Source organism: Pongo abelii, chromosome 5, assembly GCF_028885655.2.
Source record: "Pongo abelii isolate AG06213 chromosome 5, NHGRI_mPonAbe1-v2.0_pri, whole genome shotgun sequence".
In the NCBI taxonomy this organism is placed as follows: domain Eukaryota; kingdom Metazoa; phylum Chordata; class Mammalia; order Primates; family Hominidae; genus Pongo; species Pongo abelii.
The window spans coordinates 42,386,538-42,405,165 of NC_071990.2; the positions used below are offsets into that span (position 1 = coordinate 42,386,538).

At 51.3% G+C, this 18,628-nt stretch overlaps 1 protein-coding gene across 1 annotated transcript in view; it reads right to left on the reverse strand.

Moving 5' to 3' along the window:
* C5H6orf132 (chromosome 5 C6orf132 homolog) overlaps nucleotides 1-18,628 on the reverse strand; it is a 52,371-nt gene that overhangs the window by 31,837 nt on the left and 1,906 nt on the right. Inside the window, exons 2-5 of the mRNA XM_002816887.5 lie at nucleotides 17,261-17,344; nucleotides 14,536-14,836; nucleotides 10,623-10,766; nucleotides 7,539-8,744 (exon numbers count right to left, since the gene is read on the reverse strand). Of these exons, the coding sequence (XP_002816933.4) occupies nucleotides 7,539-7,683 (145 nt within the window). The 5' untranslated portion in view covers nucleotides 7,684-8,744; nucleotides 10,623-10,766; nucleotides 14,536-14,836; nucleotides 17,261-17,344. The remainder of the gene's footprint in view (nucleotides 1-7,538; nucleotides 8,745-10,622; nucleotides 10,767-14,535; nucleotides 14,837-17,260; nucleotides 17,345-18,628) is intronic.

The window sequence follows — 18,628 nt, forward strand, 5'->3', positions numbered from 1 at the left end:
GCCTATAACCCCAGCTACTCGAGAGGCTGAGGCAGGAGAATTGCTTGAACCGGGGAGGCAGAGGTTGCAGTGAGCTGAGATTGAGCCATTGCACTCCAGCCTGGGTGACAAGAGCAAAGCTCCATCTCAAAAAAAAAAAAAAAAAGACCAGCCTGGCCAACATGGTGAAACCCCATCTCTACTAAAAATACAAAAATTAGCCAGGCGTGGTAGTGGACGCCTGTAATCCCAGCTACTCAGGATACTCGGGAGGCTGAGGCAGGAGAATCACTTGAACCTGGGAGGCAGAGGTCGTAGTGAGCTGAGATTGCGCCACTGCACTCCAGCCTGGGCAACAGAGTGAGACTCCGTCTCAAAAAAATAATAATAATAATTGGGAGGGCTGGTTATTGTTGTCATCATCATTTTCTCTCTGCTCCACCTTACTTCCCTCCATCAAGAGTTTGGGCTGTGAGCTTGAGCTGGACTGTGTCACTTGCAAATCATGGTGACACCTGTCCCCATGGGGGAGAGCCACCGGGAGGCAGGCGGCCCTTTGGGCCCTTTGCTTTCTTGTTTGGGTTCACTCTGAGTCCTGATGCCTGGGGCTGAACAGCCCTCTTTGCAGCAACCCAGAGTGGGAGGGGCTGGATCAAGGTTGCCAAGCAGGGGTCAAACATGGCCCCTGACTTGCACTGCCTTACGCATGGCAGGGCATGTGGCTCCCTGCCTCTCCCCAACAGGCAGACCTGGCTCTCTCAGCCTGGGCTGGGGTGTGTGTTAAATGTGGCGGGTGGGCCAGCTCCGGGCGAGCTGAGAGCTAGGTACACGCTGCTGCAGGACGCCCAGCCCTTCTTTTCTCCCTTGCTCCCCGAGGGGAGGAGCCTCACTGAGTCTTCTGCATTTCTTTGCTTACAGAGTTCAGGGTTGGAAGAAATGTTCTTCCTCCCCCAGCCCCAAAGCTGCTCATGGATCTCCATGGAGGCTGAGGTCAGAAAGATTCTGGGACAGTTATTTAGTTCTTTCCCCAAATTCTAGCTAGGTCCAAACTAGAGAGAAAATTAATTTGATTTATTAAATACTTAAATGTCTAACATCTATTAAGCCTGTGTTATGAGCAAGGCACTATTCTAAGCCCTCACCACCCCATGGGGGAAGTACCCTTATTATTCCCAATTTGCAGGTGAGGAAACTGAGGCTCAGAGAGGTTAAGTCCCTTGCCCAAGGTCCCACAGCTGGTGAGTCAAAGGGGCCGGGATTCCAGCCCAGGCAACATGACTCTAGACTCTGATTCCCTCATGTCATAGCCAGCACGGCAGGGAAGGAATGTAGGGATTCAGCGTCTCTCCCCTCCATCTCTTGTTTTTCCTGAATGAGACTTGAAAGTTGGTAAGGCCTGGAGGGGAGGAAATGGGCCTAGGAATCATATCCGGATTCACATCCATATAATACCTGAGGACACTGAGCACTTTGTCGGGCTGTTTCCCCACCTGTAAAATGAGGATGATACTTTTCTGGAAGCCCCCCAAAATCAGGAGAAGGAAGGAAGCTAGCCGGAGTGGGAGGAGGGCTGGGGCCCCAAATTGCCAGGAGCCCCTAAATGACCTCAGGAGCACTGGCTACAGGTCTAATTGGATTCCTGGGGCTTAGGAGAATTCGGGCCTTAGCTTGGGGAGTTTTTGTCTTGACTAAGAGTAACCCAGAATCCCAAAACAGACCTCTTTCTACTTCTGCCTCACCGTAGATATAGAATGGGAGTGCTGGACAGTGAAGTATGAAGTGTGGCATCCAATCATCGGCCACCAGGGGAGCCCCTGCCTTTCAGGGAAGCAGCGGGGGCGGCCCCACGTGAATGTAACTCACAAATGGCGTTAATGAGGCCTTTCCTTGCTAATTAGCAAGTCCACAGGACAGGAGCCTAAAAAGGCCAGTCTTTCCCAGCAAGTCCCAGCAGGCCTGACCTGAGGACCACAGAGAGGCCTTTGTCCAAGGGCAGAGGGGACGCTGAAGATTCAGCTGGGGTGGAGGGGCAGGGAGCCACAAAGTAGAGGAGGAGGGAACAGAAATGGAGGAGTCTTGGGCGCCGCCCCCCCAACCCTGCAGGTGGGGACTAAGGGGGAGGAGCAGAGTGAACAGGGCCCTCTGCTTCCAAGCTAGGACTCACCAATCTGTGTGCAGACCCCAGAACTTGTGAGAAATGCTGACTCTCCCTTCATCCTGAAACTACCGAAACAAATCTAATCTTAACAAGATTCCAGATGACTGGGTGCACTTTGATGTTTGAGCTACCCCGGACTGGAATGACTGAGTCATTTCACCTATCTGAGCCTTCCTTCTGAATCTGTTTCCTCAATTGAGAAGACATACAAAGCTTTTAGTCCAGAGCCTGGTGATAATAATTATATTACTGTCATTACTCTATTGGCTAGGAGAGAACGGGCACCTTGTAGCTGGTCTGTAGGGGTCAAGGGCAGGCCTGGCTTTCTGGAGTTGAACTAGAGTGACAAGAGAAGCTTATATAATGGGGCAGCAGAGGGTGTATATGTGTGCACTGGACTGCCGGCAAACCACAGCACACCTCCAGGGAACAGGAGTAAACAAAAGTTGGTAGGCTGGTGCCAGCCTGGCCCTGGGTGGAAATATATGCTCAGCTCGTGGCTCCCAGGGTAGGAGGTGGGAGTTTCCCACTCTTTAGCCGGGCCTGAAACATAGGGTCAGGAGACCCAGGGAACAGGAACACCAGAACCTGCAGCCACACCAGAGGGCACTAGGGTCCTCCTGATAAGGAGCTGGTGATATTCTTTCCATATTTACGTAGAACCTACCATGTGCCCTGCAGGGAGTCCTAAAGGGAAAGAGAATAGCCTTGCTTCAGGTGGGGAAGGAAATACCAGGATTCTCATATCTGCCTGCACAAAACAATTCCCCTGGAGCTGGTTAAAAACCCAGAGCCCAAAGGCTGGGCGCGGTGGCTCACGCCTGTAAATCCTAGCACTGTGGGAGGCTGAGGCAGGGGCGGGGGCGGGGCGGGGTGGGCGGGGGTGGATCACGAGGTCAGGAGATGAGACCATCCTGGCCAACATGGTGAAACCGCGTCTCTACTAAAAATACAAAAATAGCCATGTGTGGTGGCGCAGGCCGGGGAGGCTGAGGCAGCAGAATCGCTTGAACCCGGGAGGTAGAAGGTTGCAGTAAGCCGAGATTGTGCCACTGCACTCCAGCCTGGCAACAGATCGAGACTCCCTCTCAAAAAACCCCCAGAGCCCAGACCCTAGCCCAGAGATTCTGACTTCCTGTGCCTGAGGTGGGACCCTAGGAATCTGAAATTAACTAATTTTTTTGGGTGGGGGAGGACAGGATCTTGCTCTGTCACCCAGGCTGGAGTGCAGTGGTGCCATCATAGCTGACTGCAGCCTCTATCTCCCAGGCTCAAGCAATCCTCCTGCCTTGGCTTCCCAAAGTGCTGGGGTTGTTTTTGTTTTTGTTTTTTGTTTTGAAACAGGGTCTCGCTCTGCCACCAAGGCTGGAGTGCAGTGGCGCAATCTTGGCTTACTGCAACCTCTGCCTCCTGAACTCGAGCAGTCCTCCCACCTCAGCCTCCTGAGTAGCTGCAGGTACAGGTGCATGCCACCAAGCCTGGCTAATTTTTGTATTTTTAGTAGAGACAACAGGATCTTGCCATGTTGTTCAGGCTGGTCTCAAACTCCCGAGCTCACATGATCCACCTGCCTCAGCCTCCCTAAGTGCTGGGATTACAGGCGTGAGCCACCGCCCAGCCCAGAATCTGCATTTCAAATAAATGTCTGAGGTAGCTGTGAGCTGTCCTATTTAGAGGAACGGGGTAGGAAAGAGAGTCCTCTAGCAAACAAGGGTGTCCCATTGCTGGTGGCGGGTGCAGCGGTGGTAGATAAAGAATCTTGGCTCAGCTAATCCAAGATGCAAGAGAGGAGTCCTGAGTGACTGGCAGCTTTGTCTCCAGTAACAGCCCAGTCCTTTATCTTGGGATTTGCGAAGATCCACATCTCTGCTTTCTCATGCATTTAAACACACACACACACACACACACACACACACACACACACACACTCGTGTGTCCTTGCTTGGGCTGGGAGAGGGCAGAAGACTTCATTAGGATTGCAAATGCATTCAGTGAAGCCCTCCTAATTGCTGGAATACATATTAGAGAAATTCTGTAAAGAAAAATTTTTTGCTCATTACCACTCTCAGATGACTGTTTGCATTTACCTGCTGTACCCAGCCTACCCTTGTGCAAACAGATTTTTACATGGCTGCAACCACAGAGCAAACAGTTGATTACTCCTTAATTCCATTACACATCCCTACATTGATTTTCCTCCCTTCCATTCCACTGCCTGTTCTCTAAGGGCTGGATATCGCCAGCATCTCACCCCAGGCTCGAGGGGAATGTCACAGACTCAGGGGCCCTATGGAACTCTAATCCCACTCTCTCTGAGACTTTGAAATAGTCTTTTCATGGCTCAGTTTCCTCTATTCTACAGCAGTGTTAGGAAGAGGAGCTGAAGCAGGCAGGGGCAGGAACTGCTCCATGCTGGGAATAATCCAACAATAATAAATCATGCCTTAGAGGAGGGGCCAGTAAACTTTTTCTGTACAGGGCAGATAGTAAATATGTTAGCCTTTGCAGGCCATAAGGTCTCTTTTGTAGCTACTCAACTCTAGCCATAGACCATATGTAAATGAGGGGCATAGTTGGCTATGTTCTAATAAAACTTTATTCCTCAAAGCAGGCATGGGCCAGAATGGAGCCAGGACTGTAGTTTGCCAATCCTTGCTTTAGAGCATGCAGCTTGTCCAACCCATGGCCCAACACAAATTAGCGAACTTTCTTAAAATATTCTGAGGGTTTTTTTCTGCGTTTTTTTGTTTTGTTTTTTAGCTCATCAGCTATCGTTAGTGTCAGTGTATTTAATGTGTGGCCCAAGACAATTCTTCTTCCAGTGTGACCCAGGGAAGCCAAAAGATTGGACACCCTGCTTTAGAGCTTTTCGTTTTAATGCTCTTCAAAGCACTACCATAAATACCGCTTCAGGCAGTTACCCTGCAGGCAGCCTGGACACTATCTCCTTTAACAGAAGAAAAAATTGAGGCCCAGAGAGTGCTTAGCCCCACGTATCGACAGAGACAGGATGCCAAGGCAGGGCTGCACCTGCATCCCATCACAGAATCCCCAACACTGGTCCCTCCTCTCCCTAACTCCAAGCAGAGCAGGGAGGAGGACTTCTGCCACGCCCAGTGGCACCCCAGGGAACACCCCGGAAACACTGAGGCGCTGTTCTGCTGGGTGCATGATGTTTTCCACCGCTCCTTGTGCAGGCAAGACCAAGCTGAGTCAGCTGGAGGCCCAGCCCTGCCTTGAGGAACGGGAGGAGCTGTCCTTTGGGCTCCAGCTCTGCCCAGGCTGATGAGGGCAGCAGCTGGCTGGAGGTGACAGGGCACCAGGCCCTCTTCCCTCACCAGAGGTGCTGATGCCCACTAGCAGCCTTCACAGCCTAGGCAAAATGCAGAAGTGGCTGAGAGGCATGGCTGAGGTCTCCCCTTGAGGGAGGAAGGGTGTGTTGAGAGGCATGGCTGAGGTCTCCCCTTAAGGGAGGAAGGGTGTGTGTGTGTGTGTGTGTGTGTGTGTGTGTGTGTGTGTGTGGTATTTTCCAGGCAGATGCCCCTCAAGTAAAATTCACCATTGGATCGCCTTCCTCTGCAGAGTTAATTCAGCAAACCCGCTGAGAGTGTGATCTCTGGAGCCTGACTACCTGGGTTCAAATATTGGTTCTGCCTCACAAGAGAGATTTTGGAGGTCATCGAATTGTTCTAAAACCAGATGGTGGTGATAGTGGCACAACTCTGTGTAAACGGTCTACTAAAAATCATTGAATTGTGGACTTAGAAAAATACTGCCTCCAGCATTGAAAGCTGTATGATCTTGGGCATATTACTTAATCTCCCTGTGCCTCAGTCTCTTCATCTGTCAAACAAGAATGATAATAATAGTGCCTGACTCTAGATGAGATTTCAATGAATCAGTAACACAAAGATTTTAGAATGGCATCTTGCACCTGAGAAAGGATTAATAAATGGTCGTTCCATGGTGCCTCTGTTGAGAGGGAAAGAAGTGTCCTGGCTCACAGGCACTTGCCCGCACACCTGTGTCTGGGAGTGCCTACACCATGCCTCCACTTGCCCTGCTCCTCCTGGTCTTTGCTTCTACTGTTTGTTTTGCCAGGAATGCCCTCTCCTGTCAGCTCGAATGCTAGTTCCACTCAGAGGTCATCTCTCTTCTCTGCTTTTATGCTTAATAATCGTTTATAGCAAAGGCTCAGAAAGGGCTAAATGGCATATGGTTAATTCTCTTCAACCCCTGATCTGATATCCTTGTGCCAGGAAGAGGCGACACTTTGTCCATCCCGCTCCTATCCATGGTGCCTTGTGTCCTGGCTGTGGCAACCTGCATACTGAACTGAGTCCAACAGCAGGCACCAAGGCTATGACATCCACTGTGGGTCCCAGCACAGTGGCTATAAAGATCAGTGAAGAGAATATGGTGAGAATGAAGGCAGGCAAGCTAAAGCAGTGATGGGTGACCTTCCTTGGGACCAGAAGCCCCCTGCCCCCCTTACCTGGGCCTTCCAGAGCCACATGTCATACACAAGAAATGGATTTCTGTCTCCAGCCACTGGCTTCCCCTAGTTATAGAGAATACAAATTGCAAAACGATGCAATGATAAGATGACCGACAACCAGAGTCTGGGGATGAGCCAGGGCGGTGCTTTTAGAGGCCTGCAGAGACACACCAGTGTGATTCCGGGGTCAGCGGCAGCTAGCAGTCAGGGAGAGGGTTCCTTGGCCTCCACTGTCCCATTTCTGGCTCCTCGGTCTTAGCCCAGAGACAGCCCAGGCCCCAGGTTGACCTGGCAGGAGCCTGTGGCCCCAATAAGTGACTTGGTGTCACAAACAGGCTGGTAACCTGGTAGCAGCTGCGCCTGTTGTTTTTTCCTGGGCCTCACCTAGCCAGAGCCAAGTTTGTGAGCACCCAGATAGCAGGCCCCTCTCTGCTACGTGGGCTGGGGAAACAGGGAGTGCAAAGGGTGAGGGAGGAGTTCTTAGCCCCTTAGCCCCCAGTTCTTCAGGAACACTTTTGCTTCAGCCAGAATGGGGGTGTAGCGGTGGGGGTCGGGGGAGACACCGCAAACCTCCGGAAGCCTTTCCGCTAACACAAGCATAGGATTCGCCAAGAGGGGCAATTAAACACCTCCGAAGAAGGCCTGGGGTCAGAGGTGGGGGCGGCAAAGTTCTCCCACCTCCCCGTGGTGCGCGGGTCCCCTCTTTCCTCACACCTCTCTCACCGCACAGCCCTTCCCAGACACCCCGGTGCGGTGCCTCCTCCCCTGCCCGGCGGCTGCTCTCGGCCAGTCCGCAGGTTCCAACGTGTCCCTCCCCTCCGCGCCTCCAGGAGACAGCACCGCCGGCCCTGCCCCAGCGCCCTCCGTCCCCGCCCCAGCGCCCTCCGTCCCCGGAGCACTCACCGAAGCCCCTGGTCCCCTCCTCCGGGGCCTCCTGGGTGAAGATCCAGGGCGGGTTGGTGGCGTAGAGGGAGGTGCTGGGGGTCGTGGTGTGCTTCTTCCCGAAGAGTTTGCTGAAGGTGCCCTGCACCGTCTGGTTCTTTTTCATGCTGCCGCAGCCCGCGCGGGCGCCGGGGAAGGACCTTCCCTCCCTCGCCCTGCCCTGCCCCGGACTGAACTCAGCACGGTCTCCCCAGGGGACTCTACCAGGCCATGTCCCCCGCCGTCCTCCCCGCCCGCGCACCGGGCAACAGGTGCTGAGGGCGCCGCCGCTTGCCGGGAAATGCGAGCTACCTGGCCAGGTAAGAGGCAGCCGCTCGGCCGGGCCCCGCCCCGCCGCCGCCCAACTCCCCAGGCCGCATTCCTTCCCGCCTCCTTCTACAACAGGCCATTGTTGGCACGGCCCGGTGGGCTGGGGACCTCGCCCGGCCCACGCCCAGCCTGGGAGACGGGCCACCCCCTCCCCCAGGTTCCCTCCCTGCACGCCTCCTTCACCCTACTTCCCCCTAGCCCGGGAAGGAGGCGGGTGAGTTTCCAGCCTCTCAAGGCGATTCGTGACCAGGTCAGTATGGGTACATCGGGGACAGCTCTAGTGTCCAACACGAGGGACAGGGATGGCCAAAGCGAGCATGCCACGGCATCGTATAGCCCCTCAAAAATGTGGGGCGTGAGGCTTCGGGGAACATCAGGAAGTGCCTGTAAGAGAAAAGTAAGCTGGGAAAAGCAAGAAAATGACAAACTAGTATACCAATCTGATGACGAGGGTGGAAAAACATCCTCATTGACAGGGCTCCGAAGAGAATGTGGGATGACGAAATCTTGGCATTCTGTGTCTGTACCTCACATTCTTTTTCTTTTTCTTTTCTTTTTCCTTTGGACGGAGTCTCGCTCTGTTGCCCAGGCTGGAGTGCGGTGGCGCCATCTCGGCTCACCGAAACCTCCCCGTCTCGGATTCAAGCGATTCTCCTGCCTCAGCCTCCCGAGTAGCTGGGATTACAGGCACGCACCACCACGCCCGGCTAATTTTTGTATTTTTAGTAGAGACAGGTTTTCACCATGTTAGCCAGGCTGGTCTGGAACTCCTGACCTCGTGATCCGCCGGCTTCGGCCTCCCAAAGTGCTGGGATTACAGGCGTCGGCCACCGCGCCTGGCCCACATTCTTTTTTTTTCTGTGAAGTTAAGTGAATATAATTTTTTGAAAACCTAAAGTGGATAGAGCCCACTTAGGGTTGGGTTCACTCTCCAGGGAGACAAGCAGTGGTACTTTAAGGCGCTTGGGGTAACATCCTAGCCAAGCCAGGGGTGGCTATCCATGGGGGAAGTTTCCTCCGATGAGGACGGGGAGAGCCTGCGTGAAGATGCTGAGAGCAGAGGTGCAGGCCAAGTGGGTGGAGTTTGATGTTTTCTGGGCAGCAGGGGGCATAGGCTGGTGCAAGTTGCCATTTCCACTGAGCTTCCTGGGGACGGGGCCCACTGCCACATTTCCCCTCAGTTTCCCCCAGATCTTACACCAAAGGCGTTTTCCCTCAACTTTTCATTCTGAAACATTTCAAACCTTCAGAGAACTTAAAAGAATTGTACAATGACCACTTGTGTACCCTTCTCCCTGGTTTCGCCAATTGTTAACACATTGCTAAATTCATCCCTCTCTCTCTCTCTCTCTCAGATTCTTTTCCTTTTCATTTTGCTGAAGCTTGGAAGTTGTAGATACCGTGGCCCATTTCTTAGCCTCCCCCAGTACTTCAGCATAGATGTCTAAGAGTAGGAACATTCTCCTACATGGCCACAATACAACTGTCACACTCAGGAGATCTAACATTGCCAGGCGCGGTGGCTCACGCCTGTAATCCTAGCACGTTGGGAGGCCAAGGCAGGTGGATCACTTGAGGTCAGGAGTTTGAGACCAGCCTGGCCAACATGGTGAAACTCCGTCTCTACCAAAAATATTTAAAAAAATCAGCTGGGCGTGGAAGTGTGTGCCTGTAATCCCAGCTACTAGGGAGGCTGAGGCAGAAGAATCGCTTGAACCCAGGAGGCAGAGGTTGCAGTGAGCCAAGATCATGCCATTGCACTCCAGCCTGGGCAACAAGAGTGAAACTCCGTCTCAAAAAAATAAAAAAACAGGCCAGGCACGGTGGCTCACGCCTGTAATCTCAGCACTTTGGGAGGCCGAGGCAGGTGGATCATGAGGTCAGGAGATCGAGACCATCCTGGCTAACACGGTGAAATCTCATCTGTACTAAAAATACAAAAAGAAAAATTAGCCAGGCGTGGTGGCGGGAGCCTGTAGTCCCAGCTACTCAGGAGGCTGAGGCAGGAGAATGGTGTGAACCTGGGAGGCGGAGCTTGCAGTGAGCCGAGATCGTGCCATTACACTCCAGCCTGGGCGACAGAGCAAGACTCTGTCTCAAAAAAAAAAAAAATAAATAAATAAATAAAAATAATTAAAAAAACAAAAAAACAAAAAAGAATTTCACAATTATCCCCTCAAATGTCATTTTAGTTTTTTTGTTGCTTTTTCGAGACAGAGTCTTGCTCTGTCACCGAGGCTGGAGTGCTGTGACGCAATCTTGGCTCACTGCCACCTCTGCCTCCCGGGCTCAAGCGATCCTCCTGCCTCAGCCTCCCAAGTAGCTGGGACTACAGGTACCCACCACAATGCCCAGCTAATTTTCATATTTTTAGTAGAGATGAGGTTTCACCATGTTGGCCAGGCTGGTCTCGAACTCCTGACCTCAAGTGATCCACCCACCTCCGCCTCCCAAAATGCTGGAATTATAGGTGTGAGCCACCTTGCCAGCCAAGTGGCTCCATTTGTTTGCAACTTCTACTATATAACTATTATTATTATTATATGTATATTTTTTAGATGGAGTCTTTCTCTGTCACCCAGGCTGGAGTGCAGTGGCACAATCTTGGCTCACTGCAAACTCCACTTCCCAGATTCAAGTGATTCTTCTGTCTCAGCCTCCCGAGTAGCTGGGATTACAGGTGCCCACCACCAAGCCCGGCTAATTTTTGTATTTTTAGTAGAGACGGGGTTTTACCATGTTGGTCATTCTGGTCTTGAACTCCTGACCTCAGGTGATCCACTGGCCTTGGCCTCCCAAAGTGCTGGGATGACAGGCATGAGCCACTGCGCCCGGCCTATAACGAATATTCTTGAGAGCCACTGTGTGCCGCATACTGGGCTGTGAAAGAGCCAGAAAAATTAAAGACATGGTTCTTGAGTCCAGGTTGCTATATGGTCTGTGGAGACACGCAACGACCTGTGGAGAGCTGGGCAGGGAGAGGTAACTGAAAGGAAGGAAATGAAGAGGGGAAGGTGCAGAGCAATTTGGGGGCTGCAGGATCTGGGGAGGGTAAGCAGAAGGCCTCTTCAGGGGCTGAGGGTGGGGGATCTGGGAATTACCCAGTGGGTGGGAGGTCACGGCAAGGTTGGCCAAGGTGTGGAAGGCTTAAAAAGGTCATCTGGGTGGCCGGGCACGGTGGCTCATGCCTATAATCCCAGCACTTTGGGAGGCCGAGGCGGGCAGATCACGAGGTCAGGAGTTCGAGACCAGCCTGGCCAACATAGTGAAACCTCGTCTCTACTAAAAATACAAAAAAATTAGCCATGCGTGGTCGCGGGCGCCTATAATCCCAAGTAGCTGGGAGGCTGAGGCAGGAGAATTGCTTGATCCCGGGAGGTGGAGGTTGTAGCGAGCCAAGATCGTGCCACTGCACTCCAGCCTGGACGACAGTGCGAGATTTTGTCTCAAAAAAAAAAAAAAGGGCCAGGCACAGTGGCTCACGCCTGTAATCCCAGCACTTTCAGAGTCCAAGGCGGGCAGATCACCTAAGGTCAGGAGTTCGAGACCAGCCTGGCAAACATGGTGAAACCCTGTCTCTACTAAAAATACAAAAATTAGCTGGGTATGGTGGCAGGTACCTATAATCCCAGCTACTTGGGATGCTGAGGCAGGAGAATCGCTTGAACCCGGGAGGTAGAGGTTGCAGTGAGCCGAGATCACGCCATTGCACTCCAGCCTGGAGGACAAGAGTGAGACTTTCTCTCAAAAAAAAAAAAAAAAGAAAGAAAGAAAGAAAGAAAGAAAGAAAAAGCCAGCTGGGGCTGGGCGCGGTGGCTCACACCTGTAATCCCAGCACTTTGGGAGGTTGAGGCGGGTGGATCACGAGGCCAAGAGATCGAGACCATCCTGGCCATCCTGGCCAACACGGTGAAACCCTGTCTCTACTAAAATTACGAAAAGCTGGGCATAGTGGCGTGTGCCTGTAGTCCCAGCTACTCGGGAGGCTGAGGCAGGAGGATTGCTTGAACCTGGGAAGTGGAGGTTGCAGTGAGCCGAGATCACACCACTGCACTCCAGCCTGATGACAGAGCGAGACTCCGTCCAAAAAAAAAAAAAAGAAAGAAAGAAAAAAAAAGGCCAGCTGGAAAAATGGGAATCAACCAAATGTCCACCAAGAGGTGAATTGTTAAATTTAAATAAACTATAGCTGGCTGGGTGCCATGGTGTATGCCTGTAATTCCAGCGCTTTGGGAGGCCGAGGTGGGCTAATCACTTTAGGCCAGAAGTTCGAGACCAGACTGGCCAACGTGGCAAAATCCCATCTCTACCAAAAATAAAAAAAAAAAATTAGTCAGGTGTGGTAGTGCATGCCTGTGGTCCCAGCTACTTGGGAGGTTAAGGTGGGAGAATCGCTTGAGCCCAGGAGGCAGAGGTTGCAGTAAGCCTAGATCACACCACTGCCCTCCAGCCTGGGTGAGAATGAAACCCTGTCTCAAAAATAAATAAATAAACAAACCATGGCACATCCTATCCACACAATGGAATAAAAAGGCAACCCTGGCCAGGCGTGGTGGCTCACACCTATAATCCTAGCACTTTGAGAGGCCGAGGCAGGTGGATTGCCTGAGCTCAGTCGTTCGAGACCAGCCTGGGCAATACGGTGAAACCCCGTCTCTACTAAAATACAAAAACTTAGCCGGGCATAGTGGCGTGTGCCTGTAGTCCCAGCTACTCGGGAGGCTGAGGCAGAATTATTACTTAAACCTGGGAGGTGGAGGTTGCACACTAAGCCGAGATCACACCACTTCATTCCAGCCTGGGCGACAGAGCGAGACTCCATTTCAAAAAAAAATTATCATAATGCAACCCTAAATACAAGTGAGTCAGCTAGCTGCTAGCTGTGTCCAGTTATCTCTAAGATAACCTGATAAACTTAGCCAAATGGTAAGTGATCCGCCCGCCTCAACCTCCCAAAGTGCTGAGATTACAGGTGTGAGCCACTGCGCAAAACGGTATAGTGTGCTACCATTTGTCAAGGGCAGGAGGTAGGGCAGAGTAAACATGATCTTATTTGTTTCTTTTGGCACAGAGAAACCTCAGAAAGTTACATAAAAAAACTAATAAAAGTAGTGGCTGGGCATGGTGGGTCATGCCTGTAATCCCAGCACTTTGGGATGCTGAGGAGGGTGGATCGCCTGGGGTTAGGAGTTCCAGACCAGCCTGGCCAACATAGTGAAACCCCGTCTCTACCAAAAATACAAAAAATTAGCTGGGTGTGGTGACAGGCAACTGTAATCCCAGATACTAGGAAGGCTGAGGCATGAGAATCGCTTGAACCCAGGAGGGTAAGGTTGCAGTGAGCTGGGATCACACCACTGCACTCTAGCCTGGGTGACAGAGTGAGACTCCATCTCAAAAAAAAAAAAAAAAAGAAAAAAAAGAAAAAAGGCCGAGCACGGTGGCTCATGCCTGTAATCCCAGCACTTTGGAAGGCTGAGGCAGGCAGATCACCTGAGGTGAGGTCAGGAGTTTGAGACCAGCCTGACCAACATGGAGAAACTCCATCTCTACTAAAAATACAAAATGAGCCAGGCGTGATGGTGGGCGCCTGTAATCCCAGCTACTCGGGAGGCTGAGGTGGGAGAGTAGCTTGAACCCAGGAGGCAGAGGCTGCGGTGAGCTGAGATCGCACCATTGCACTCCAGCCTGGGCAACAAGAGGAAACTCTGTCTCAAAAAAAAAGAAAAGAAAAGGCTTGGCATATAGGGGGAGAGCTTCTGAGTCAGCTTCTTTATCTGCAGCATGAGAGCAATAACACTGTCCCCTCTTGGGCTTGTCCATAGGGGTGGGAGGGGGAGTATCTAGAAGGTCTAGGTTCAGCAGTGAGCAGTCCCACCAAACCTGCCAGTTTCACCTCATCAGCCTGGCAGCTTTGGACGCTGAGCTCCCTGGGGCAGGGGCAGGGCCTCATCCTCTGTCCAGCTCAGCACTCTGTACTGTTGATACTCAGCCTCCACTCCGTCATCTAATAACCACACCTCACACCTGTCCCCCAGGAACAGAAGCAGCCAAATAACAGGCTCCCCTCGAAACAGACAAAAGCCCAATCCTATCATTACATTTCTGCTCAGCGATTACTCAGTAACCTCCTGAGAGCCAAATTTACTGGGCAGCTCTGGAATGCAGGGTGGGATTGGGGGCCCGTAGTTGCGGTCTCCCCAGAGACCCAATCAGGTCTTTGTCAAGTCTATTGTCTTTTTTTTTTTTTTTTTTTTTTGAGACAGAGTTTCACTCTTGTTGCCCAGGCTGGAGTGCAATGGCACGATCTCGGCTGACCACAGCTTCTGCCTCCTGGGTTCAAGTGATTGTCCTGCCTCAGCCTCCCGAGTAGCCGGGATTATAGGCATATGCCACCATGCCCAGCTAATTTTGTATTTTTAGTAGAGATGGGGTTTCTCCATATTGGTCAGGCTGGTCTCAAACTCCCAACCTCAGGTGATCTGCCCGCCTCGGCCTCCCAAAGTGTTGGGTTTACAGACGTGAGCCACTGTGCCTGGCCAAGTCTGTGGTCTTTCCTTCCGCAAAGCCAAGGGGTCCAGGCTGGGAGAGTGTACTCTGAGTAAGGGAAGGACAGGCCAAAATGTCCAGAGGTCAACTTAGTCCCCACCCTGGGTCTCTGCAGCTAGCCCTTCAGAAGCTCAATCAGAATTCTCAAATCCCAGATAATGAGGGGATGCAGATCATTCTGCTGGGCCTTTTGTTTCCGGGCAGGAGACACCTTATCGCAGATCAGCTCCTGAGGCTCTTTCTTTAGGCCTTCAGGGTAATCATCCATGGGCTCTTTGGTGGTATTATGATACTGTGGGGAAGATCCTTGACTGCAGACTAGGTCTGAATCCTGGCTCTGCTACTTCTCAAGGGAGTAAACTTGCAGAGTTACCACCTCTCTTGAGTCTCAGTTGGTTCATCTGTAAAAGACATGGTTGTTATGAGATTCAATGAAAGAGTGGGTTAAGGTGCTCAGCAGAGGGTCCAGCTCATGGTAGGTACTCAGTACCTGTGTGCTCCCTCCCCCTACCTTGTAGGTAGCCAAAGCTCCCTACCCTGCTTTGGGCATGAAGATGCTAAACAGAGAACAGCAAAAACAACAGAGACCATGAGAGGCTGCAGAAGAGCAGTGTCAATTCAACAAAGAACCTCAAGAAGGAAAATTCCACTGAGACCCAGGAGACAGGGTGGGGCAGATGTCTACAAGGTCACCTTGCAGGCCAGGTAAAAACATCCTGTGGTAAAACACGTCCCACAATCTGAAACAGTGTGTGTGCACAAGGGCATGTGTCTACATTTTAAAAAATGGATTGGCCAGGAGCGGTGGCTCATGCCTGTAATCCCAGCATGTTGGGAGGCCGAGGCGGGCGGATCATGAGGTCAGGAGATCGAGACCATCCTGGCTAACATGGTGAAACCCTGTCTCTACTGAAAATACAAAAAATTAGCCAGGCGTGGTGGCAGGTGCCTGTAGTCCCAGCTACTCGGGAGGCTGAGGCAGGAGAATGGTGTGAACCCAGGAGGCGGAGCCTGCAGTGAGCCGAGATTGGGCCACTGCACTCTAGACTGGTGACACAGCAAGACTCTGTCGCAAAAAAAAATTTAAAAAAATAAAAATAAAAAATGGATTAAGTACAAAAAGCAAAAATTAAATTAAATTAAAATTCTTTGTAGATTATAACCATAAATATATATTTGTGAATGGCCAGGGATTGGAAGGGAACAGAACTATGAAGATGGTCCAGCTAGAATGTCAGGATTACATATGGATTTTTGGGGGTTTTTGTTTGTTTGTTTGTTTGTTTGAGACAGAGTCTCGCTCTGTCGCCTGGGCTGGAGTGCAGTGGTGCGATCTCGGCTCACTGCAACCTCCGCCTCCTGTGTTCAAGCAATTCCCTTGCCTCAGTCTCCTGAGTAGCTGGGACTCCAGATGCGTGCCACCACACCTAGCTAATTTCTGTATTTTTTAGCAGAGATGAGGTTTCGCCATGTTACCCAGGCTGGTCTTGAACTCCTGGCCTCAAGTGATCCTCCCACCTCAGCCTCCCAAAATCCTGGGATTACAGGCTTGAGCCACTCACTGTGCCCGGCCACATATGAGTTTTTTAAAAACTTTTTAGTGATGTGCCCTGTTGCTCTATCATTTGTTTTAAGTTAAAAACTCAACAAATAAAAATAACGTAATTTAATATGGAATGTCTGTTTGTTTTTGAGACAGAGTCTCACTCTGTCACCCAGGCTGGAGTGCAGTGGCGCAATCTCCGGCTCACTGCAACCTCCGCCTCCCGGGTTCAAGCGATTCTTGTGCTTCAGCCTCCCGAGTAGCTGGGATTACAGGCACCCACATCACGCCTGGCTAATTTTTATATTTTTAGTAGAGATGGGGTTTCACCATGTTGACCAGGCTGGTCTCAAACTCCTGACCCCAGGCGATCCACCCGGCTCGGCCTCCCAAAGTGCTGGGATTACAGGCGTGAGCCACCGTGCCTGGCCCATTTTGTTTTTTTAAAAAGCCCTAGAGCAGGGGGCAGGGGGGCCTGGAGATGTGGATTCTAGTGCCACCTCTGCCACTAACCTCCTGTGAGACCATGAGCCTTCCTGTGCCTCAGTTTCTCCATCTGTAAAATGGGATGATGGGATCTAATACTCAGGTGTGGTTTCACATCTGTTCAAAATGCTTGTTGGCTGACAGGGCAGAGGAAGAACAGCAAATGAGGCTGTCTTTTCCCTCCTGTGTGAGGAGGCTACTTCCAGCTCTGAGGAAAGAGGGGTCAGGAATGGGAAAAACGTTTCATGGGAGCGTGGCGAGCCTGTCTTGGGCACAGCATCTCCTCTGTGTCAGGTTCTGTGCTCAGGCTGTGGGAGGTCCTACCATTCAGCTATGTAGAGCCTCAGGGAATCACACAGCCCCACACCTGTCTCACATGTTCTGGAGACCAAATTTTGAACTGGGATTTGAGGCCTGGGTAAATTCAGAGCTCAAAGTTCCAATTCAAGATGTGGGACAGTGGCTGGGCGTGGTGGCTCCGGCCAGGTGCGGTGGCTCATGCTTGTAATCGCAGAACTTTGGGAGGCCGAGGCAGGCGGATCACAAGGTCCGGAGTTTGAGACCATCCTGGCCAAAACAGTGAAACCACGTCTCTATTGAAAATACAAAAATTAGCTGGGCGTGGTGGTGCGCGCCGGTAATCCCAGATACTCGGGTTGTTGAGGCAGGAGAATCGCTTGAATCCGGGAGATGGAGGTTGTGGTGAGTCTAGATCGCGCCACTGCACTCCAGCCTGGGCGACAGAGCAAGACTACATCTCAAAAAAAAAAAAAAAAAGATGTGGAGGTCAGCTTACCCGAGAAGCAGCTTGTCTCCCTCTCTCTCTGGTACCTGGAGGCACCAGCAGCTATACCTGTCGCCCACTACAGCCATATCAGCCCTGTGAAGGAGAGGCCCATATGTTCATTTTATGGATGGAGAAAAGAAGACTTCAAATGATGCTTACTCAGACTCCATGACCAATCAATTCCGCTCTTAGGAACGTGCCCCAAAGAATCTTTCACCCAGGTCCGGAAGGGGACATGCATGTGACGTCATTGAAGTGTTGTTTGGGGATGGGGAGCTGGAGGCAGTTGGGGGCCCACATCCAGGGGAGTAGAGAGGTAAAATGGGGTGGGTGCACTCCGTGGAGGACGAGGCAGCAGCTGGAAGCGAGGAAGCAGATGCTTATGTGGCAACACGGAGGGTCTCATCAACAGCAGGGAGTCCCACAAGTAAATAACAGAATGACACCCAAAACACACAATACCACTTATGCAAATGAAAACCACCTGCATAAAAACAACAATATATATTTTGCAATAACACATATAACAAGTAGATACTCATTAAGCAGATGCAGATGGTTGCCTGTGGCTGCGGTGGGTGGGAAGTGTGGTTGGAAAATGGAGATAAGGAGAAAAATTAACACAAGAAGAGAGGAGCACCAGTGATGATAATGCATCACTAAGCAAGGAGTATGAATAACTCAGCCCTGTGTACTTGAGGTCCAACAAAGGAAAAACAAGTAAAGATCAGAGAGGTTAAGTAATTTGCCCAAATTACACAGCAGGTAAGGAGGGGTGGAGAGAATGTCCAGATAACCAGGCCTACTTAGGGCAAGGCAATAGCAGGACACTTAAAAACCATTAACCTGCACCTTAAGAGCAGAGAAGGCAGGAGAGGAGGCTGTGTGTGTGCAAGGTGTGGGGGTGGTTAGAGGATCCTTCTGTGCTCCAAGTCAGCCCTGAGTCTCCATGACTGTCCTCTTTCTTCCCAAACACCCACTGAGCACTGTGGGGTATTGGCTGCAGCCCTTACCTTCCAGGGACTTTGATGATGCATAAAATGAGGTCATCCCTGGAGTTGGCAGGAAAGTCAGAGAAGGAGGTGCCCCAGGAGGCAGGATTAAATCAGGAGTTATCAGGGTTTAGAAATTATAACATAAATCACAGCATCTACCAGGTAGTAGGCACTGCTCTAAGCTCACAAAGTCCTCATAAGCCTTCAAGGTAAATTCTATTATCATCCTCATTTTGCAGATTAGGAATTGAGGCACAGAGAGGTTAGGTAATTTGTGCAAGTCACACAGCTGAGAAATGGCAGAGCTGGGATTTGAAACCCAGGCAGAGTGGGTCTGGACGTCATGATCTTAACCATTATGAAATTTACCAATGAAATAAGG